This window comes from Chlamydotis macqueenii, chromosome 5 (genome assembly GCF_036417535.1).
Source record: "Chlamydotis macqueenii isolate bChlMac1 chromosome 5, bChlMac1.mat, whole genome shotgun sequence".
Classification (NCBI taxonomy): domain Eukaryota; kingdom Metazoa; phylum Chordata; class Aves; order Otidiformes; family Otididae; genus Chlamydotis; species Chlamydotis macqueenii.
Genome location: NC_141560.1, coordinates 43452145 through 43475572, shown reverse-complemented (window position 1 = coordinate 43475572; position 23428 = coordinate 43452145). Strand labels below are relative to the sequence as shown.

Here is a 23428-nt window from a genome sequence, read left to right as displayed (position 1 = left end):
CATTTTGTTGGTCATCCTGCTTTCAGCCCATCCCTGACCCTGCAGTGCTCCATTCCTGTTCCTTCTCCCCATCATCTGTCTGCAGGATGATGCACAGTAAATGATGATGCACAGTAAACTGCATCATAACCAACAGGTGTTAAAAATTGTCTGAACAAATAAAACATTAAAACTGCCAAGAGAGAACCCTGCCTGGGTTTGGCACACCACAGCAGACCCTTCTTGGCCAGCTTTAGCTGCTGGCAGGGATGTACTGTTCAACTACATCCCGAATGAGCTGAACAGATGCTCCCTCCTGCCCCACATATTCCACCAGCATGAAGCTGCTGTACCGCTTGCTGAGCTGCTGCTATGGGCAGGAAGATCTCTCAACATAGCTTCCTTCCTTTTTGTACCACATTCTCGTGAGGAAATCTGCTAGAACAACCTTGGCTTGACATTTATGCTTGGGTACTAGCTGATTATGGCCCTTTTTATCTTCAGGGCTGTCTGCAAGTGGCACATGGACTCACGCTGCAGCCACCAGTGGTGAAGGTTATTACCAGGCAACCATCTGACAGCCCACAACAGCACCACGTGGCAGCTCAGATACGATGGTGAAGATATCCCCGTTCCTCGCAACTTACTTCCCACCAAGCTCCACATGGTGTATGGCAGGTGTTGAGAGCTGCTGCTGGCGGAGTAGACTGACTGACTGCCAGGAGTGCCCAGGGTGGATGTGTACCAACAGGGCTGCATGCAGAGCAGCCGAGGAACCACGAACTGGGTGGAGAAGAGCCTGAGAGGAGCTAAGTCCTGGAAGCTGCTGGCCTAACACCAGCAGATCTCTGGGATCTCCGCTGTTTGTCACTGAGACAAAACGGAGAACAGGCAGCGCACGTGGCTGCTTTGCAGACTGCATGGCTCAGGTAAGGAGGCTGGATGGAGGCAGCCTGGCATTTGCAAGGTGGGAGGGAAAGGAAGTACTGCTGCACGCACTAAGATATCAGCTCTACTGACAAGCAGCTTTGCACTATCATTTCAATCTCCTTTTGTGAATGAGGAAGAAGCAAGCAGCTCTGGTCTGCTCACGATCTGCAGCTGGAGATTTTGGGAGGTTTGGTTTTGTTTTGGTTTTTTATAATCAGACCCCTCAGAGTTCCTCAGCCTCCTATGCTCCCCACCTGGCGTGGATGGGCAGAGGTGCTGCTGAAGCAGGAGCGTGGGCAGGCCGCAGGGCTGTCCTTGAGGGCCAGGGGAAGAGGGGGCTGCTGCAGGAAGCTCCCTGGACACTCAGAATCTAAGGACAGAGCTAACCTTGGCAGCAGGATCTAAATGCCCTTGGAAAGTCAAGCAGGGATCAAAGAGGAAAAACTTGCATCTTGTAATTTCAGTGGACACAGAGCTTGTGGATCAGCTGATAGGGAAACCCTGCTCTCTGGACAGCCAGCAGCTGTCCCTCCTGCAGTGGCGGTAGCTACAAAACCAGACAGGCTGGCTCCTAGGGCTAAACATGCAGTGTCCCACAAGGCATGGGCTCTGCCCACATCAGGAAGAGCTTCTTTGATATTCAGCTCCGTTATTCTGCTTTGCTTCACTAGCCTCAGGCAAACTCCCATGTACCATACTAACAGGCCCTCTCTGCCCTTAGACACATAGAGGGACACTGTGCCACACACCTGCTTCACCCTTCCTACCCGTTATTATTCCCTCTGTCCCTCCAGCAGCCTGGTCTCTCCTTGCCAGCACCCCGAAGCAAGAGATCCCAGGCAGCCCTCATACAATGCCAAACCTGGCACCCCTCTCCTGGCATCAAAAGTGGCAAGAGGACCCGACTGCAGGACACCACCAGCAGCACAACACACAAGCCTTGAGCCCTAGAGAAGTCTGGACTTGAGAAACACCATCAGTTCCTCCCAGCCTTTCAGCAAACCTCCAGTTAGTTGACTTGAAAGCATTTTTTTTCCAGCCACGGGGCTACAGCAAGGGAAACAAGCCCAAGAGTTTTGCCCTGCTCCGTGACAAGCGCCTGTCCTGACAGCGGCTGGCTGCGTCCCGGCTTGTCAAGGGTGCTGGGGAGCTGCTGCAGCACCGGAGCTGGCAGTGTGCAAGCAGGAGCCTATTTCAGTTTACAAGCCTTCCCCTGGCAAGGACACTTGACTTGCACAGGTCAACCACAGGGAAAGTGTGTTATTAATAGCCACCTCTGCATGACACCAAGATCTCCCGGGCTTCTCCTGCTCTGTCTCCTCCCTGCCAGGACACCAGAGGGACTGAGGGACAAGAGCCTGGGACCCCATCCAGGGAGCTGCTGCTCATCCCCGCCCTGCTGACATACCACTCCTTGCCTTCAGCCTCGATTTCCATCACAAACTCGCACCCTGCCCCGTCCTTTCAGTGCTCTGATACTCAATATCCCACATATGCTGCTGTCCCCAAACCAGCCCTGCTGAGATCCTGTCCCTGCTCTCCTGTCCTGCTCCCAGGCATCAGTCACCGCCCTCTCCTCTCCTTCGAGCCCCTCAGCTAGCCCTCTCCCATGTGCCACGAAGGCCAGCTGGCACGGATGAGGTCTGCTGAGAAAGGTGCCCCCATGCCAGATGGGGAAGGGAGCACTCTGGTCAAGACGGGGCCTTGTTTGCAGTAGATGCGAGCAGCGATCTGCGCAGTTTATTTCTACCCAAAATTCCCATTCCAGCAGTAATCTCTCCTGTATCATGCAAATAAAACGGTCAGGAGCTCCCCTGTGCTGGGTCCAGCCTGAGCAAGGAGATGCAGCTCCCCCCAGCACAGGGATAGGAAGGCTCTGTCCAAACCACCAGTCCTTCAAAGCATCATGAAAGGTGAACTTCAGGCTGTGTTCACCTTCTGTTTTAGGATTCATTCATTTGATCTACTGCAACAAGTGCCACCGCCTACACAGACCACAGCAGCTCGCTCCCAGGCTCCTGAGCTATAAGAGCATGGCATTCCCAGGGCAAACAGTGGCCAAGGATATCCTCAGTTGTACTGTCACCCTCATACCGAGGAGGAGAAGATTACTGCTGCAACCTTGAGGCTGCCTCTCCAGGCTGCAGAAGGCAGTTTCTGGTCTTTGCAGGCCACTTGGAGGGGAGCAGGTCCCCACCTCTCTCTCAGTGAGCCCTGGGGTTGATCCAGAGGACTTTAGACCTCCCTCCTAGCAAGAGAAAGCAAGGCAAGGGCTCAGAAACCAGCTGTGGTCACACGCACGCAGCTGCAGAGGATCTCCTCCCAGCCTTGAGGTCTCTGCACGTGCAGCCCCAGCATCCCTCTCTGCAGGGAGCTGCGTAGAGGCCCTTGCCAGGGCTATTGGGCACGGACAGCGAGCGCAAGGCACCCCTGGCAACACCTATGGGCTTTGGTAACTTGCTCGGAAACCTCCCAGTGCTACCACGCACTTTGGCTGACCAACTTGGAGGCCCTGGGACCACGCTGCTTTCACAAGGGACAGACAGCAATGTCAGTTTGGCCTCTTTGTACCCATCTTGCGTGTGGCCAAGCAAGACCACAACTCACAGCCTCCTGCTCCCACACATGCACACCTCTGCTCTACGGCGTTGCAGCAGTGCCGGCGGGTGGACCTGATGCAAATACCCTGACACACCCCAGACACGAAAGGGCGATGGGATCCCTGCACAAGATGGCCAGAAGCAAAACTCGCCCACGGGGTTTATTTCACGGGACAGGAATTTCAGGGCACACTGCAGGCTGGCAGTGACAGCTCAGCATCACTAGTTCAGCATCACTTCTGACTGAGGGTGCCCTGGGCAGGTCACCACGCAGCTCACACCAGGGATGAGACACAGCCACTAACTCTAACCTCGCACCACTTCCAGAGTACTCGCACTCCGTTAGGAGCTGGGGAAGATGCCACAGGGAGGAGATGCAGCCTCTAAGCCGCCTTCTTTGAAGGAGCAAGACAGGGGAATGGATGCAGGGAGAGGCACCAGCAGCCCCTTGCCGAGGGTTGTAGGGAAGGCAAAGAAACAAAACACTGCAGCCTTGCAGTTCCTCATGGGACGCTTCTCCAAGGGGCAAAGCCAGGGGGAAGTAACTGCCCACAGCCATGCAGCAACCTGAGCGCGGTCCCCACTGACTGGCCTTGCCTCAGCCATCCCACCCTCCTGCCTGGCCCTTCACAACAAAATGCTCTCAAGTTTGGCTCGCTGGGAGAACAGGGGCCACGAGCAGAAGGGCCTGAGACATTTTTACAGTTCCTAGCATAACCTTCTGGTGGCAGCTCCATCCTGCCTCTCCCCAAGCTCTGCATGACGCCCTGCTGCCACCTCCCCTTCACCACCTTCTCAGGGTGAACCTAAGGGGTGTTTAAGGCACATCTGCCAGACTGGCTCAGACCCTCCACTGACGCTTCATAAAGTCAAGAGTTTGCCAGCCCTAAGGCTCAGAGTAATGTTCCCATTACAACAATGTGATTTCCTTCCCAAAATCCATGGAAGACAGTGTTTTGTCTTAATTTAAACCAAAGCTGTCTCCTTGGAGGCTCCTGGGCTGACTCTGGGCGTTCATATCCCTTGACAACTTTCCACCATCATAACATTATGAAGTTTATTTGCCACTACAGTAAATAATCTGCCTCCCGGTTATCAAGAAACCCGACAGCCCTGATTTAAACAATCTGTCGCTGTGTTTGGCTGGGGAGCCAAACAGCAAGACTGACGGCCTCGGGCTGCAGATTAATCCGGGATGAAACACAAAGGGTGAGCAACCACCATCAGCGTGCTGGGGCCGAGGCAGAGCAGGGGTCGGGGGAGAGGCCAGCCGTGCCGTTTCTATTTTGGTCCCATCAGCAGGACCAGCGACGCAGGCTGAGGAGGACTTTGAGAGTTTCCTCTGTCTCTGAGCTCCCTTTGCAGAGCCACACGCACGAAGCAAAGCAGTGGGGAGCGCAGCCCAGCCTGTAGTTTCTTTAGTAGATTTCCATCGTCCTCCCCAGGGGTGGTCCCCTCCTTCAGGACACACAGCTCTGTGCCTCCCGTAGAGCAGGGATGTGCTTTTTAAAGGGAGGCTAGTCCCACAGCCCAGCTGTCTGATTCAAACTCTCCAAGCAGCCCCAGAGTTTTCCTCCTGCACCTGGGGATGACACCCAGGCATGGTGCCACCGCAACACGCAGCATCTGCCAGGGCAGCAGCCCCCGGGAGGAGCCAATGAACCTGGCGTAAAGATAAAGCTGCAGCAGGGCAGATGCAGAGCACAGACAGCGATTCCCAGGACTGGGAAATCTTTGGATCTCCCAAAGGCATGCAAAGACCTTTTCACCTCCCAAAGGAAAGCCAAGAGAGGCTCAGCTGCAGGCACTGATAAGAGAAAGACGGGAGCCACATGCCTCCCTCCAGCCCACAGCAGGGATCAGGAAGGGTATCCCACTGCTCCCAGACACAGCCGGACACCTCACTGCCACCAGCTCCAGGGGAGATGCCAGGAGCCCACAAGTCTGTCCTGATTCCCTAAACTATCCCAGGGCAAAGCAGCCGGGGTCCGGGGGTGCCGGCACGGCACGGCACAGGCTGGCTCCCCATGCCGCCGCGCTCTGCCACCTGCAGATTTCCCACTGCCATCCCCACGCCACGCAGGCTGGCAGGATGCAGCCGGTGCCGTAACGGGCAGCAGACTGGGTGGCTGGAAACGCACCTCCGGCAGGGAAAACCTCTGCCCTCCTTCCAAAGGGGAAACAACAGCCAGGTGCCACCAACTGCCACAGCAGCTGTGTTTCACAGAATCCCTGCCTCAACCCCGCAAACGGCTCATTGCCCTACAGGCTTGCTCCAGCCCCCGGAGCAAACACAGCTTACCAAGGCTGAGGGTCTTGGGGATGACTCCCGGGTCTGCTTTCCCAGCGGGACAGGACCCCAGTACCTGCTCAGACCATGCCCACGAAATACTGGCTGGCTCCCTCGGTCCCCTCCCATCCCCCACGCACACAAACACATGCAGCGGAACGTAGGGGACGAGGAGGAAGAAGAGGAGAAGGAGAGAAGGGGAGAGCGTGGGGAAAAGCCCCCGTGACCTGATCCGGAGCGGCGCGGGGGTCCCTGCGGGTGCTGAGCGGGTGGCGGTGGCCGCGCAGCAGCAGCAGCTGGCCAAGCCCTCCCCAGCCAAGTCCTAGTTTGGAGAGCGAGCGCTCGGCTTCTCCCTCCGCCTCCTCCCCGCGCTGCAAACCCTGACAGCGCTCGTTAAAATAACCAACTGCACTTCCTCTCCCAGCAGACCCGAGGCCAGCTCGCCCCGAGCCAGAGGCGCATGCACCAGAGGGGACTCGGAAAGAAAGGGGTCCCCTCTGGACACCCAGCCATCCTCCGAGCACCCAACTGCAGCTAAGGGATGCCACCGCTTCCCTTGGAGAAGGGGAGGAAACCGGCAACAAGACGATTGTCTCCCACCTCCTCGGGACCTCGGGTTTGCATGGCTGATGAGAGCCGAGCTGCCTGCCGTAGAGAGCCTATGTTTGCGCACAAGATATAACTTGCTCCTGAGTTACAGACAGTGTCTGGTCCAGGCTGGTTCCACAGACGTGTAGGGAGCTTTTTACCTTCCCTTGTTGCTGCAACTGCCCCCAGGGGACATCTCACAGCCAGGCTGGGGACTTCCCTGTAACGCTTCACCGCTATCCAGGTCCCCCAGCTGCCCCCAGGGACCTGCTGCTGGCCAAAGACAACCCAGCGCCGTTCTGGGGCCACAAAACCCATTTCTGCTTTGGCTTTTGCAGAGATGGGAAGGGGGGGTCATGCAGAAGGCCAGCTCACTCCATGATGCCTGCAAGGCGTGAGTCACCAGCTATTGTTGTTTTGGTCATTTACCCAGAGATGGGAGCCGATGGCCAGGCGTGTGGCTGTAGTGAGTCAGCAGGAGCGGCTGCAGCTGGGACATTGTCCTTTCACACCCTGCCTGCCCCTTCCCCTTGCCTACATGTCACATCTAAAATTAGATGGGGAGCTCTTTTCCTCAGTGCGTGGGAGCATGTGTGCGTGCATTTGGACTGTGCCCAGTGCTTCTTGGGGCCTGGAGAGAGACAACAGTAAAACCATCATAACAAAGCATCACAGGAGACTGCTGCCAGCACGGCGAAGGCGGCCAGCTGCCTTCCCCGATGGGTATCTTGAAAGCGGTTCACAGGAAACCATTAACCAGAGGGGAGCCAGGCCCAAAGGCTGAGCTACCGCCATCACCGCCGTCTCTGTCACAGCAGAAGGAGCGAGCGGCCTTTGTGAAGCAGTGGGAGCCAAGAATGGGTGAGGACACGTGAACAAGCCTCTCCATCGCCAAAGCTGCTGTGGGGATTGAGTTTGGCCCTTTTGTCACTGCCAGCGGCGAAGGGGAGCTGGAGATGCCGAGGGCAGGCAGGAGATGTTCACTGCTGCTCAGCCCTCTCTCACCTCAAACTCAGCAGCTGCCAAAGGATGGAGGGCTCTGTTCATTTCCCTACACAGGGTACGCATCCTTTGGACTTCCCTTCCCAGTGCCAGGAAAGGGCCAGCTGCCACCAGCAGCCAAGCAGGTCCTGGTGTCCACACAGCCCCAAGGCCGCCATGGTGGCGGCTGTGACCACAGGAGGAGGAGAGGCTGCAGACGGGCCCCTAGGAACAGTTCCCAGTCCATCACTGTGAAGACCCATTTGCTGGGACTGGCAGAATGTTTTTATCAAAGAGGAAATTAAAATCATGCTAGAGCTGGCCGCCCACTCAGAGTAAAGAAGCCTGGTAAGAGATATGTGCAGTTCCTCCCCAGCCCGATCTCCAGCCAAGGGAGCCTCTCTCTGACTGCCCTGTGCCCACCCTGCTCTCCCTGTCCCCTGCAGCCTGCGCACAGCAGAGACCCCCGCTGACACCACCTGCTGCTCCTCACCCCCGCTACTGTCGCACCTCCCTCCTGGGCCAGCAGGACCCAGACTTACAAACCGGAACAGTCCGAAGGGACGCCCGGGGTGGATTCTAGCTGGCCCCAAAATCCCTTCCAAGTCAAGCAGACCAGCAAGAGACCAGGTCACTGGTTCTCCAAGTCCCTTTCCCTGGAAGCAGCGGAACGGGAAGCCCAAGAGCCCTCTCCTCAAGCCAGCCAGGCAAACCTTCCTGCTGCCATTCTCCTTCCTCCCACGACTTATCTCTCACCCTGCAAACACGCACACGGACGAATGGGCGGCAAGGGAGACCTTCGGCTCACCACGTTGCTGTCACAGGTTTCAGTCTGCTGCATTCAAGTAGAAACCGCTGCTCCAAGCCGAGAGACTCCCCAGCCCCACGTAGCCCTGAGCAAGGCTTTCCAAGCGAGGAGACCCTGGTCCCACGCACCTGAAACCACACCACAGGCGGCAGCCCCTGCAGGTGTCTGTAAGGGGGGTACTGCTCAGCATCCCTGAGAAACCCGGTCCCCAGTGATCTCCCCGTCCCTGCAAAGCCGGAGGGTCAGACAGGAAAGAAGCCTCCCATTTGTGCGTCCCAAGCCTCCATCGTGACCCCGTGACTAAGCAAAGCACATGCCGACTTGCCACCTCAAAGGCATTTGTTGGTTTAACTGTGACCCTGTTACTGGTATCAAGTCTAATCTTTGGTTTCACTTTTTCACCTCGTGGCATTGAGTCTTTTTCTCCCCACCTCACGTCAAAATTAAAGTAACTCCTTTTAGTAATGTTAAATCTACCACTTCTTGGTTTTGCTAAATATCAGCTTGTCCCTCTGCTACAAATGGGACGGGACAAGTTGATTTTTTTTTCTCCTCTACCCTTTTTATTCTAGATGCCCTCAGCATATCTGCTCTTATCTTCTTCCTTTTCTTCTCTCATCCTAACATCCCCATGTCTGCCAGCTCCTGCAGCCTCACTGATGGGCTCTTTTCTCCTGCCATCCTTCGGAGAGGGGAACAGGCGCCACTGGTGCAGAGAACAGACCACTCTCCCCCTTCCCAGTGTGGGCTAACACTTCACTGAAGACCAGTAGCTCACGGCTAACGCTTCACTGAAGACCGCTAGCCCATGGCTGCCTTACTCTGCTACCCCAGTTTCTCTGCTCCCACTCCCACAGGGTGACACCACATCCTTCTGAGACCACCAGAGCGGGCAGATGCAGAGTTTGGGTGGGTGCTGTTGTGTGGCCCCGAGTGCTACCAGGACACGCAAGCCCGTGCAGCGGCGAGCTGGCCAACAGCTGCCTTGGCTGGAAGTTTGCCCCTGAGCATCAGCCAGCCCACGGCAGCAGCTGGCAAGTCTAACCCAGCAAGCTCACTGGCCACTCCACCCACGGCAACACACAAAAAGTTCTGCGGGGACGGTTGCAAAGGTCTTCCTTGCAGAAGAGAGGAAACAAGGCCAGTGACGCTGCAGAGAGGACATGCCACAAGACCCAGCTGAAGCCAGCCCCAGGGAGAGGGCCTGGAGCTGCACAGCAGAGCAAGGAAGAGTGACCGTGCCCTCTGGTGTTCAACCCATGGCAATCTGAGCCTCTACAAACCCCATCCACCTCCCCTCTGCAGAGCATTAGTCAGTCACCCTGCCTCTCGCCCCTAACACCTCTAAGCGCGGGATTCCCAAGCAGCACGGGGATGCTAGACTTTTTTGGTCTACAAGGTCAGGCAAGCTGGAGACCGAGCGAGAAACTCTGAAAGGCCCAGGATGCCGCGCAGATGGGGCGATACCCAGAGAAACCATTTAGAAGCCAGGAAGCAGCAGTCCTCAGTGGGGGTCTTCCACCGCAATGCTTCTGCACAGCACTCACACAAACGCTGACAAATCCTGATGAGGTTGACGTGCTGCTCCACAAAGGCCACGGCGCAGGGAGCCCGGGAACGAGGCCTGGGGCTTGTCCCTACCTCCACATCTCCTCAGGAGGACTGGTGAGCCTCCGACACCACGGCTAGCCTAGGTATTGGCATCCACAGCAGCCACCTCCCAGCAACCATGACTGCCTTTCAGGTCCTGGCTTCCCACCGTGTCTGGCAGCCCCAGCCCTACTGAATTTCAGGCTGCTTCAGTCATTTGGCTAAACCACCCTCTCAGCCTTGTCATCTGAGGTCTTCAAAGCACTCAGCATGCAGAGGGTCTAGGTGCTATGGCCCACACGCCCACAACAGCTAGGCCATGGAGGAGAAAGACCTCAACTGACTTTCAGCCCAAACACCAGCACAACGGGGGCTGCCATGTTAGCCAACGAAAGTCTGGTGGCAAGCTGCCCTCTAGGACAAGGTTAGTGACACAGGCAGCAGGCAGGCAGCCTGGCTTTGGGTGGCCTTGGTTAGTGCAGACACAAGAGGGTGACGTGGGGCAAGGCGTGGGTGGGAGGGTGGAGAGCTCTTGAGCAGGAAGGTTGCAGCAGCTGCTGGGACTGCACAGGCCGTGCAAGCCAATAAAAATACCACGTACTTATACACCGCTGGCCGGTGCTTTATCCTCCTGGATCCCCATCGGACGGGCTGGCTGCCCTGGAGACAAAGGAAGACACCTTTGTGGGGCAGGTGGAGTCTAGGGACACAAAAAGAGTGGTCAGCAAGCCCTCCCCATAAAGACACCTGGCTGCCTGGGGCACAGCACCGTCCTTCCCCTCCACATCTTTGCTGCCCTGGTGCCATTCCTCCCCCCAGCACGGTCTCCCCACAGCCTTGGTGTTTGCAGACCCCAGGGGCCCCAATGGCACCCAGGCCACTGCCCCTGCCCCTGCTGTCAGCCATGGCGGTCAATGCAGGCAACATATCCATGGAGCTGAGGTCAGCAAGGCTGCTTTCTCCCTTTGGAGCCAGGCAGCAAACACTCCAGCTCCTGGGATACTAACCCATCCCAGTCCAGAGTCACCTCCAGCCTGACCCAGGTGACTGCAGGAGCCCAAGGGTGCCCAGGCCCTGCACTTCTATGGGGTGCAGGGCTCAGGGACTGGGGCCAGGTTGGCATGGAGAGGGAGCCCTGCTCCCCTCCCTCCTCCTCTGTGCCAGCCCGGCTCCTGGCAGCCTGCACCTCGACCGCTGGATCCAGGCATGGATTTGAATTTCAAATAAATCATGAAGGCACTCGCCAAGCCTTGCATGGAGAGGCATTGTTTGGGCAGGGCAGGGCAGCTCACCTGCTCCCAGCCCTCCGGCCCCTGCACACGGGCACCGAGAGCCTTGGGAACCCCAATCCACTGCCACCCAGGGGCTGGGGAGCAAAGGTCTGGGTGACCCCGTGCAGAGGGGAAGCACCTCTCTTGGGACCCCTCCGACAGCCACCCCCACCACATCTGCTTCCTCCCATCATTTAAACGGCAAGAAAACTCAAGAAAACTCGTGGGCGGGTATCGCCGTTGTTCAAGCCCAGGTGGGGGTTCCTCGCTGGCAGCCTCTGCCGGAGTATCTCCTGGCCCGAGGCCAACCCATAGCCCCACCAGCAGCCGGGCTGGGGACCGGGGTGCCTCCAATCGTGCACCCCGGCAGCTCCCACAGGACAGGAGCCTCGCTGCTTCCTAATCCCGCCATCTGCCAGCTTCCGATGGGTGCAAAATCCCTGTAGAAAACACCCCCCCCCCCAACGGCACGTCACATTTCAGCTGCGGCAGCTGCCCGGCGCCTGCTGCCAGAGTGCCCTGCGCCACGTCCCCTTGCGTGGTGACCTCGCGCTTGGGCGGTAAGAGGCTTAGCGCTGGATCCGAGCGGCTCCCAGCCAGGGCCCGAGTAGCAAGGCAGGACGAGATACAGATAATCTGATTGAGGGGGAACTTTCACACGCAGGGGCCAGCACATGGCTGGCCGCACAGACCCCCGCTGCCTCTCAGGGCTGGCTATGGGTCGTGCCTGGATGCCGGGAGCTTGGGAAGAAGCTCTGAGCTGTCTTCTGCCCCATGACTCTCCATCCTCTCCATCCTCATCCCACCTGGGCGAGCCCTGCCCCAGAGAAGAGGTGGAAGGAGTGCCCCCCGCTCTCTGCACCCAGATCCACACCTGGGCTGCCAACGGTAAGCAAGGGACGGGGCTGTTCCGGCACCCACGTTTCCTGTGGGAGCTGAGCTGCGCCAAAACGAGGGGAAAACCCTCTGCAACGAGCCTCTTCGTTAGCTGCCCTGACTTCCTGGGACAGGCAGCCAGCAGGGCCACGTGACTTTCTGCAAAGCCACAGCGTGTTTTGTGTTTCAGAACTGAGACCGCTCCCACCTCACAGAGAGCCGAGCTGCAGCTGGCGAGCGGGAAAAGGGAGATGGGGTGAGCGGAGCCAGGGAAGGGGCGAACATTGAGCTTTTCCCTGCCGGCTGGGATCTTCACGCCTCTCTGGCTGGGAGCTCCCTCGTGAGGCTGGGACCAGGCTGTGGTGCGGCTGGAGACCGCCACGAGCTGGCATCCTGCAGTAACGCCAGGGGAGCGGCAGCGACAGCTCAGCCATGCCTGCCGGCAGCAGCCCGTGAGGCACGCCGAAAGCATCTCCCAGTGACTCAGGGCACGCAGAGGACGGGGCGGCAGCCGAAGGTGGGAATACCTCTGTCTGCCCCCAGAGAGGGGCTTCCCATACCAGTGCCACGTACCTACCGCTCTGCACCCGTATCTTGGGTGGCATCTCCCAATCCCCCAGAAACAGGTCCCCAGCTCCCACCGGTCCCTGCCAGCTGGGCAGGGTCCTCCAAGATGGGGGAGGCTTAGCCTGTTTCCCCAGGTGAAAGGCTGAGAGCCGTGAGATGGGCAAAGCTGGGGCAGGCTGTTCCCAGGTGCGGGCGCAACGGCTGCAGGTAGAAACTGGAATCGGCAGCCTAACCCAGACAGCACAACCTGCCCGGCAGGCAGGAGGCCCATTAATGCCTACTGTCTGGGAGGGCAGGGACTGGGAAGAGGTCCTCTCCGTTAGTCCCTGGTGCAACGAGCAAGAGTTTCCCCTGGGGGCAGAGCTCAGGGTTAACTACAAAGTTAACACCCCCAGGCATCAATCCCTAAACCACAGGCAAGAGGAGAGCAGCACTGGGTCTAACACAGGCATTCGGCACAGATCGGAGGACTCCATCCCGCCCTGGGCACCGGCCTGGCCAGTGCAGTCTCATTGCTCGCCTTGGCAGAGCTTCACCCTCCACCTAATGTCCTGATGGGGAGAAGAGAGCCTCCCAGCTCCCACTGACTGCAGCTGCTGCCAGGCCTGCCAGTTGCAATAGAAACATGGGACGTTACTTTTGTAATGCTGGAGAGCTGGCCCAGGGAAAGCTCCCAGACTCAGGATCACAGAGGCACTTATTCCCTCAGAACCCGGTGCCAGCTCCAGAACCAGCAGGACAGGTTTCCCCTATTTCCACGCCTTGTCCGTGTCCCAGAGTAGGTCCCGCACCAGAGTCCCCACCTCTAAAAATATCCAGCAGAAGCAATTCACCTCCTGCCAGTCCCCGTCTCTTCTGAAAAGGATGGTTCATGGGCCCAAGGGTCAAGGCTAAGCCTCAGCCTGCAGCCCTAACTCTGCTCCTGAGCTCAGCACCTCAAAGTCAGCATGCGTTTACGGGAGCCAGCAAGCAAGTGAACACGTGGCTGAAAGCTAACTCAGGAGCTTCAGCTCACGGAGTCACCTGGGAAAAAGAAACCAGAGCTCCACCGAGAGCGGAGCTGAAAGTTATATTTAGAGGCTTTGCCAAGTCTCTGGGGAGACTGTCTGCTCCCCAGGCACGACACCTGGGGAAATCCTACACTGTATCCCCCACCCCTTGTGGAAGCTCTGGTTGCCTTCCACGACAGCATCCCCCCAACCCAGAGGGCTGGCCTCGCCCTACCAGCATCTGCTCTTAGCCCCCAGGAGGACCCATGCAACCAAACATCCCCTAAACTCTCCCCCCTTGTAACATCCATGGCTGTGCCTCTCCCCTCTCAACCCTGTCTTCTTGCAAAGCCCCATGCCTGCTCCCAGTGCCCCCTACCCCTCTGCTGCCCTTCTCTCTTCCCATCGTTTTTGCTCAAAGGAGGGAAGAGGTTCCTTGTCCTCCCTCCTCTCAGACCCTTGAGGAGATTACAGGGTTTCCTGGAAGGGATGCTCCAACTCCTAAGCAGATTAGAGGTCCTGCCACCATCGCCAGGGTGGGTGCACGGCACTGTGGCAGCCCCTCTGATCTCGGGAGGGCAGTGGAGCCTCGGGTGGGTGCCGAGGGCTGGAGAGAGGAGGCAGGTGGCAGGCAGGAACCATGCTAAGGAGGGCCCCAGCCTCCGGGAGCAGCCAGACCCCCCTGCATCTCTGATCCCTCCCTGCCCCATCCCAGCAGCCTCACTGGGAGGCTGCATTGGCAGCCAACAGGCAGGGCTGCTCAGTGGGCCCAGTGCTTTTTATTCTTTTTTCCCCTAGCAAGATCAAAAGTCCTCGAGCCACATCACGGGAGGTCAGGCCCGGAGCAGAGAGTGCAGAGCAAACACAGCAGCAGGAGCAGCTCTCCTGGCATGTCCCACCTGCCCTTCAAACAAGCCCCGGTGTCGCTGTAGGGGACAGCTGGGGACAGACTCCCACGGGTGTCACCGGTCCGGGCCCAGTTAGTGCCACCCATCACCTGTGAGCTGGATGGGGAGCAGAGGGTGGAAGGTTTCAGAGCCAGAGGCGTGCAAAATGTGCATGCATGGCAGAAGAGGAGGATTGCTCAACAGTTAGCTGGCAGCAAGAAGCGTTGTGAAAAAGCCTGTCCCGAGGTAAGCGCTGCTCTCAGCCTGCCAGCGTGGAGATCACAAACTTCAGGCTCCTCACCCCTTCTGGCCTTCCTTCAGGGTGCCTGGGGCTCACCCCACCGCACAGCCCCTCTACCACACCTGTGCCAAGAGAAAGCGGACCAAAAGCCCTGCACCCTGGCTGGACCTGCTAGCTGGCCAAGGGCCAGGAGGCTCGAGAGGACGCGGTGGTACCTGCCCAAGCAGTGGGGATGAGGAAGGCTGGGCTGCCGTCCCAGTGGCACATCTCCCCCAGCTTTCACATGGGCGTGCGTGTCAAGCTGCAAGAAAGACAGTGACAAGCGACGTCCCAGAAAGATGTAGGCGGGTGCTAGGCTCAGTTTCTCGAGTGCCGTTTACCCACACGCCATACCACCCACAGATCTTCCCTGGGGCAATGGCAGGCGCCCCTGGGCTTGCGTGCAAGCTCCAGCACCGGGCCTGTCAAAGGACCACAGCCAAAAACTCAGTTCCACGCTCTCTAAAGGGCAACCGTCCACTGGTTACCCCGATGGTGGCTAGGCTCCCTGCTTATGATGCCACAGCAGAACCAGCCATCCCATGTAGCTCCTCTGAAGGGAGATGTGTAAAAGACCCTAAAGCCCACAGGGAAGACCCATTTCAGCACCCCACCTCCCTGATACAGGGGAGAGCAAGAAAGGGGCTTCATCCCCAGCACTTGCACTCCCTCCCCAGGTTCCCCCTGGAAAGGGTAAACTGTGCTGTTCATTCACAGCACAAGAAATGGGGCACCTAGGAAGGAAATTTAATCCTAACCACCCATTATCTGATCAGCCCCAATCTCTTTATCAGCCCAATTAAAAGAATTACCCATCCATGGCCCGGATGCACGTATTGTGCACTTGTCTCTGCCAGCTCTGGAGCCAATTACTCCACCCTCCTGTAAGGCAATTACAAGGCACAGAAATAAGCCCGCTTGCAAAACACAGGGGACTAATGTGCCATCAGAGGCCAGACCTCGGGGGCTCACTCCTCGTTTGCTTCAAATCCCCTGGGGGCTCACCTGCCCTGTGGACAAGACAGGCTTTCTTGCCATTTTGCGGCTCCGTCCCTCGCCTGGCCACGGCCATGCCTCCTGGCATCACTGTTGGCAGAGCCCAGCAGTGCCTGCCCACCTCAAGAGACCTCTCTCCTTGAAGTCTGGGCTCTCCAGAGTCTCACTGCTGCTAGCGAGCAAGCTCCTGCCCGTTACCTAAGTTTCCTCTAGACCCGCTTCCCAGCCACATGCGCTTTGGCTGAAGCTCAGAATTGCAGTGGGTGCAAATTTCCTCACCATGGCTGTTGGAAAGCATTTGGGGAGTAGGGGCTTACTGTACTTCTAGCCGAAAGAAAGTGCAGCGAAGCCTTCCCCCGCAATTCCCTCAGAGGAGATGAAACTTCATGCCGCTCTCTGCTTCAACGCTCATGTGGGCACAAATTCGGTGGCGTGCAGCCAATTATCCTGCACGGCTTCCCACTGAGCCCACCTCCCACGGGTGCTCGTGGGAGCCCCTTCCTTCTTGGAGGCCCATGGGAATCTCTCCTCACTCCCCCGCAGCTCCAGGTGCTGCATTCGCCACCCCGAGATGCAGGAAATTGGGTCCCTCTCTCAGCAGAAGAAGAGCAAGAGAAGCATCCACACACCAAACAACCTGACAGGCATTTCCAGCTGTCCCAGCGGGTGTGCTGGCGCCCTCCAGCTTGGCACCTCCTGCCTGTCCCATTTGGCTTCTCCCCTACTCGTCCATGCTGCAGAAGGTTGTTCACACACGGAGAACCTCTCCTCGGTGTAGGCTCTGATATGCTTTGCAGGAACGGCACCCCAAACCCCTGGGAGCCAGAGAGAGATGCCACACATTACCAGGGATAAGCCAGGGACTGCCAGGAGCTCCAGGCAGCCACTGCCACCAGCTCTGAAACCAGAGCAGAGGAAAGCACAGCTCCACAGTGGGCTGACCTTGCAGGTCCTCCCCTCCCGGCTCCAGCTTTGGCTGTGGGGGTTGAAATTGGGGCCTTTCCCCTCCATCCAGCACCTGTGACACCACCTGGGAGCAGTGCATCCTGCTTCAGGCCTTCACAGAAGCCAAAAATGCTGGGGCAGGTTTCAGCACAGGGTCACCGAGATGGCTGGGGATAGGAGTTACCAGATACAAGGGGAGGCTGGGATAATGGGGGTGGTTTGGCCTGCAGAAGAGAAGGTTAAGGGGGAATATTATTACTGTCTACAGCTACCTGATGAGAAGGCACAGAGAAGATGGAGCCAGATGCCGCCCAGAGATGCACAGTGACAACATGAGAGACAACGGGTGCAGGTTGCAACAAGGGAAACTCTGAATGGGTATCAGGGAAAAGAAAAAAATCCCTGGGAGCTGAAGCAGGGGAGCAGGTGCCCAGGGAGGCTGTGCAGCCTCCAGCCCGGTGACACTCAAAGCTCAGCATCAGCAGCCTGGTCAAATTTGGCCCTGCTTTGAGGCAGCGGGGTGGGACAGCTGACCTCCAGAGGTCCCCTCAGACCTCCGTCATTCCATGTTTTCACACACCCCCGGATGGCAGGGTGTGTGCCATCCCTTCGCTTAGGCAGGTGGAGAATCCCCCAAATCCCACCAGGCCGACTTCAAGGCTGTGGGGAGGCGTGAGGGGTCCGGCTGACTCCGGGGACGAAGCGAGAGAAGCCGGGATCCCGGCAGTTGGAAGCCAGGATTCTGGCAGGTGGCACAGCCATCTCCCCGGCGCTGCAGGGCTACCAGTCTCGCAGCCGAAGCACGGGACGGGTGTGTGGGGCTGGAGCCTTCGGTTCCGAGCCGGGGGGAAACGAATCCTCCAGAGATGCGGCTCTGACCTCCCCGGGAAGGAAAGCAGGCACAGCCAGGGCGACGCTTCCCAACTTCCCATCGCTCGTGTCAAACGCTCCAGAGGAGGAACGCACACAACTCGCTCCCCTCCATCCCCACACCACATCCCGCATCCCTCAGCCTTTGCGGCCGGGGTCAGCCGCCTCCGCGGGGCCTGGTCCGGAGGGGTCGGGGCGCGGGGGCCGCTGACAGCTGCCCGGCGGCGAGAGGCTCCCCGGGGCGAGGAAGCGGCTCCGCAGCCGCCGTTCAGGATGCTCCAGCCGCCCGCGGCCAGCCCTGGCCCCGGGGAACCGGCCCCCTCCCCGTCCCGTCCCGTCCCGTCCCGCCCGGTGCTCACCTGCGCCCGAAGAGCTTGAGGCCGGTGAAGCGCTTGTTGCTGTGCCGGCGGCCCAGCGGCGGCGGCCCCCGCTCGGGCTCGGCGCCGCCCGACGCCCCGGAGGAAGAGGCGGCGGTGGCGGCGGCAGAGGAGGAGGAAGAGGCGGAGGGCGATCCGCCGGACGGCGGGGACCGCGCCGCCTCCATGGCCGAGCTACGGGGCTCGGCGCCGCCGCTACCGCCGCCCCGCGCCAGGGGAGGGGAGCGGAGGCGGGCGGCGGGGCGGTGCGGCCGGCTGGGCCTCCCGCCCCGCCGGGCAGGAAGTGCGGCCGCGCACCGGGGTCGCGCCGAGACGACAGCGCCCCCTGCCGGCGCCCGGGCCGCGCGGCGGAGCGGTGCGGGGGGGGCGCCCGGCAGCGGCGGCGGTGGCGGCAGCGGGCCCAGCGCCGTGGCGCGGTGCCCGGCTCTGCCGGCTCAGGAAGCCGAGCGTCAGCCCCGCCGCCGCCCCGCGCTCGGGAAGAGGCTCAGCGGCAGCAGCGGAGCCTCACCCCCCCTCCCGTCCTCCTCCTCCTCCTCCGCCTCCCATTGTTCACCACCGGACGGGGGTGGGGGACGGAGCCGCCGCCGCCCTCTCTGGGGACCGGGAGCCACCGCCGACCTTGCTGTTGGGGCGGACGCTGCGTCTCCCTGCCCGTGTCCTCGCCAGCCCGGCCGGCCGCCTGCCCCGCTTCTCCTCCCCGTCTCCCAGGCCGGCGGTGCCTTTGGCAGGAGCCACCGGCACCCCTCTTTTGCGTGGAAGACGAGTCGGCCGTGATGGCTGCTTTCCCCTGCTCCCCAAAAAGTGCCAAGCCAGGCCTGCCCCGGGCAGGGTCCCAGCTGCCAACCCGGCCGCCGCTTGTGCTGACCCCTGACACCCTCGCTGCAGGTCCCACTCGCCGCTGGGAGCACCAAGCGTTCCCAGTTGGGCTGGTGGGGATGGGGATGCACCTTGCAGCTCCCACCGGCTGCGGGAGGAACCTGGCAGCCCAGGCGAAGCCCTGCTGACCCCGTGTGCTCGCAGGCTCAGCGTCAAGAGCACCCACGCGGTCCTCCGACATCCCCGCTGGGGAGAGCCTGGTGCTGGCACCAGGAGAAGAGCAATCGGTGAGACAGTGGGAAAGCACGGGAAAGCACGGGAAGCCTTTCCCCACCCCCCAAAGCATGAGCCGTCCAGCGCCTCGTCCCTCCAAAGAGCAAGAGGAAGGCGGCCAAGCCCCACTCGGCAGGTACCTCGTATCGACGTCCCCCGGAGGGCTCTGGGGAACATCCCAGGAGCGGTGCCGCCACATCTGCCGCAGCACGAGCTGATGCGCTCAGCCGGCCCGGGGTTCACTCTCGCTCTTCCTCTCTCGGCGGCCGCTTTCCGGAGTCATCCCGAGGGCAGGTCCCTGGCAGCGCTCCTCCGCCCGGCCGCCCGGCCGGGGGCCCGGCTTTGTTTGCGCCCTCCACCTGGTTCCTCTCGCTGCACTTCCTGGAAGTGTGAGGGCGGCTGTCATCGCAGCCGGCTGCGCCGCACTCTTCCCTCGGTATGGGGCCACCTCCTCTGCCGGGCCCTCTCTGGAGAAGCCTCGCACGCGCCCTCAGCAAGCGGGAGCACGCCCTGGCGCGCCGGGCTGCACGCCGAGGAGACACACCTCCCTTGCAGGGCGGCTTTTCAAAAGCCCCTGGGCTCGAGGCAGCCCCCTCTCCCAAAGCTGCCCCAGCACCACCGTGCCAATGGGGCCATGACAACAAGGTTGTTGAAAAACCGCCCGAGTGAGAGAGACGTGGGGACTGCGGGAAGCGCAAGCAACTGGGAGATGCGGGAGAGCCTCCAAAGAGTGAAGAGACAGACTGGCACCCATCACCTGTCCCCTGGTGTGGGTCTGCGGGGTGCAGCATGAGCCTGCTTTTGTTATCACCACCGAAAGGCTTCGTCAGCCCGGCTGCTGCTGTGTTTGCTCCCTGCCTGCAGACATTTCCCTTTCTGCCCCGCGGCGCTGACATCCAGTCCTCTCACCTGGGAGCACTGGGGCTTGGTGAGGCGGCCCCGGGACCTTCACCCTCCTCTCTGTGCCGTGTCCGCATGTCCTTGCACAGTCATGTCCCTTGGGCTTGGTGCAAAACCACGGGGGATTGCATAGAGAGCCCAGTTCTGGCTATTTTTGGTCAGGGGAGCAGAGGGGACGATGCTGCTGGCACTGGCTTCTCTGCAGGCAGCACTGGAGAGGGACAGAGGTCACCGTGCTGGGTGGTTTTGTGATCCAGCATGCCGCTGTCTCTGCGCTAGTGTGCGCAGTCCCCTGGCGAGGAAAGGGTTAAGCTGCCTGCTTGGCCCAGACCTGGCAGGATACCTGCCTGTGGGATTCGTTGTGAGCTGGGATCAGATAAGGGAGGGGATCGCCAAGGGAGCGGGTGGCCACTACTGCAATTTGGGTTCTGGGATCCCAGCTCTCACCCGACAGGAGTGTGCGGCTGTGGGGCAACCAGGGAAGGCTACTGGTGTCTTCTGCTGCCTCAGGGAGCATGCCTGGAAAAACACCAGCAAGAGGGAGGACGAGAGCAGCCCCTCTGGCAGCAGCATGGTCTTGGGTCAGCTTAAACCAGGGAGCGTGTTTGGTTTAAGATGGGGGCTTTGGGGCTGCGTTATGCTGCCCTGCCCTGGCACTGCTGCAGGCATGTCCCTGCACAGCCAGGCTCTGCCCACAGCCTCCCAGTTTCTCCAAAACTGCCTCTTGGGATGTTTCCATCTCTTGTTACGCACAGCCCAGTCCCCAGTTCACCACTGCCTCGCACCTAGGAGCGTCCAGGATGAGAGCACCAGTGCTGCTGACCCCAAACCCATCCCACCCCTGTGCCTGACCACCAGCAGTGGGACTGCCATGACGGGACCACTGCGACGGGACTGCTGTGGCACCCAGGAGTGCTCACACGTGCTGTGCCCCGCAAGCAGAGCTTGCCTCTGGCTCTAGAGAGGGTCAGGGCAGGGGGGGGTGAGACACCTGCTTGTCACCCCCTGAACCAAGGCCTGTGAGGAGCTCATTAGGACTTCCCAGCGCTGTGAGCTTCCCTCTGGCCGTGCCATGGGGTGCCAGCCGTCTCCTTTCCCCAGCTGCGGAGAGGGATGCAGAGACAGATGTCTCTGTCAGAGCAGGGCGGGCTTGGCTCGCTGGGAAGGAATGGGAATTTGATTATGCTGCTCTGCACAGCCTGGCTAACACGATTAAAAGGCAGGACCCGCAGGAAGGAGGCCCCTCTCTGCCCCGCTCTCCTCGCAGCTGAGCGCCCTCCTTTCCTCCCTCCCCAGCCCCTGCCCTGCCCAGCTGGGATGGAGGAGCTGTGCACCCTCTGCCCCGGGGACTTGACAAAAACCCAGAGCCCAGCCAGATCCGAAGGCAGAAGGAAGCGAAGATGGCAGAGAGCCGCAACCAGCTCCCCTGGTCCCCAGCAGGCCCCGCCAGCTCTCCCCTCTCCCTGCCCTCCCTGTGCCCGCGACCAAGCTCCCTTGCTATTTCTATGACGAAGCAGCCCCCTCCGCTCCGCTCTCTGGGTTATATTTAGCTGCTCCCCTGCACAGAACAGCCTGAGACACATTAGCTGAGCCCTATCCGCCAGCTGGGGACCGCACCGTGCAGCCGAGGTGCCCTGCATCCCGCTAGCAGGGGATGGGAGCTGGCAGAGGGATGCCCCACATTGCTCGGTGGGTAACAGTGGGTGAGGGGGCACAGAGGGCCACAGGGACCCCTCTTCCCCATGCTGCAAGATGCCTGTGAGGAGGGTGCGTGGGCTGTGCTGGGAAGGGGACTGGTCTGACTCTTGACACATCCCTCGTCCCATCAACAGCCTGCGGGGAGCCCGTGCAGCGAGCTTTCGTGCACTTTGTGGTTTCCTTTCTGGGTGAACACCCCTGCGGGCCAGGTTGCTGGGAGCGGTGGCAGTGACAAAGGCTACCGCTGCAAGTGCCACTCTGAAAGCAACCGAGAAAACGTTGAAGATGAGAGAGAGCCCAGAACTGCACAGATCCCGAGCCCCGCTGGAGACGCCACTGCACCTCTCCCAGGCCTCCTCAGCTCCAGGTCACAGACAGGGCTTCTTCTACAGCAAAGTTCCCCCATCCTGACTCATTTATTGCCACTGGGACTGGCCAATGCAGGGAGCTAGAGATGCTCCTGCCCCACAGCAAAACTGTGGTGGAGGCACCCGAAGCTGGAAGGAGCCGACTCTCGACTCCCCTTGGCCGCAGTGACTCTCCAGGAGCAAAGCACAAAGCCCTGGTGCTTGCTCAGGGTTTACTGGGGTGACAGAGAGCACGGGGTCCTTCTGGCGTTTGCAGAAGCACCTCCCTACTGGGAAAATTGTCCCAGAATGTGCAAATCTGGTGCACAAGCCAGCATCATTAATAAGCTTGGCACGAAACTGCTACTCAAAGCCCTAAATATAACCTGAGTGCTGAGCTCTCTGCCACCCGCCCAAGGCGCCTCCATACACCGCGGCAGCTATTTATGGAAGGAACTTTATTTCCATGGGCTTAATATCATTTCTGCTTATTTCAAAACCTTTATATAGCAGCTGATGCCGTCTGCCCCTTGCGATGACTAACGGGTCCCAGCAGGAACAGGCAGGTTGGCAGCAGGAGGACCAGGGCCTCCAACCTTTCCTTGACATTGAGGACACCTGTGATGCCCACAGCCCAGGGAGGAGACCCTCCAAATTCCATACTGGGGTTCGGTGAGTGCCCCCAGAGCCAGGCGGCATGGCAAGGGGATTTCTGTCAGCCCCTCCAGGGCTTCTGGTGCTGCAGGAGGGGCACCTGATGGAAGGTTAGCCCACCTCTGGGCAACGGCTCCATCACCGCCTGACCTGCCTCGGGGAGCAGCCAGACCCAACCTCGCACGGGTGTTGCAGGACAGCACAACCAAATTTCTACCCCCAGATGCTTCCTATCTTGTTTCCCTTTCCCTTTGCTCAGCTGCCCAAAACGGAGGATGGAGGAAGCTCATCTCAAACACCCCCTCCTCCCCGCTACTGGCCTGCAGGTAGCTGCGGCATCCCCTTCGGCCCACCCAGGCTCCTCTCTTCTGCAAAGCCCATGTTGGATGGAGCAATGCCTCTTGTAAAGAGACCCCTTTGTGAGGGTCGAGGGGGACAGAGGTGCTTTGCGGAATGGCAGCATGGGCTGGAGCGTGTCAGCAAAGCCACCTGGCTAGGGCGGCTGAGGTAGGGCAAGCAGGATGTAAACAATCTCCAGCAACCTTAAACGATTCTGGAGCAATTTCAGGCTGATCAAATTAGGCTGCAAGATGCTCCCTTCCTCCCCTGGGGAGGCTGGATAATGGCAGTTGGCTAATCCATTTGCAAAAGGCGCTGTGCACATCTGCAGGAAGACAGCTAAGAGGAGAAAATCCTGCTCTGCCCACTCCGCTCGGCACCGTAATCCCTCATCCTTGGCTGCATCAGGGCAGAGACCCTCCCAGCTCTGCCTGGTACCTGAGAGAGCAGCCCAGCCCCAGGTACCGAATGAGGGCCAGGAGGGCTGCGTGCTGCCCAGCTCACGGCAAGGCTCGGGGATGTGGGACTTTCTCGGGGAGGATTCTGCCACCCCAGCTCCCGCTCGCCACCCACTGCA

At 59.8% G+C, this 23428-nt stretch overlaps 1 protein-coding gene across 3 annotated transcripts in view; it reads right to left on the bottom strand.

The window, feature by feature from the left end:
• Positions 1–18076, bottom strand: part of DGKZ (diacylglycerol kinase zeta) — a 42325-nt gene extending 24249 nt beyond the window's left edge. For 2 of the 3 annotated variants that reach the window (XM_086748399.1, XM_086748400.1), the window contains exons 1-2: positions 17807–18076; positions 10368–10466 (exon numbers count right to left, since the gene is read on the bottom strand). In XM_086748399.1, coding sequence (XP_086604525.1) covers positions 10368–10466; positions 17807–17991 — 284 coding nt within the window. In that variant the 5' untranslated portion in view covers positions 17992–18076. The remainder of the gene's footprint in view (positions 1–10367; positions 10467–17806) is intronic. The other variant, XM_086748401.1, reaches the window with a different exon arrangement.
• Between the last annotated feature and the right edge of the window lie 5352 nt (positions 18077–23428).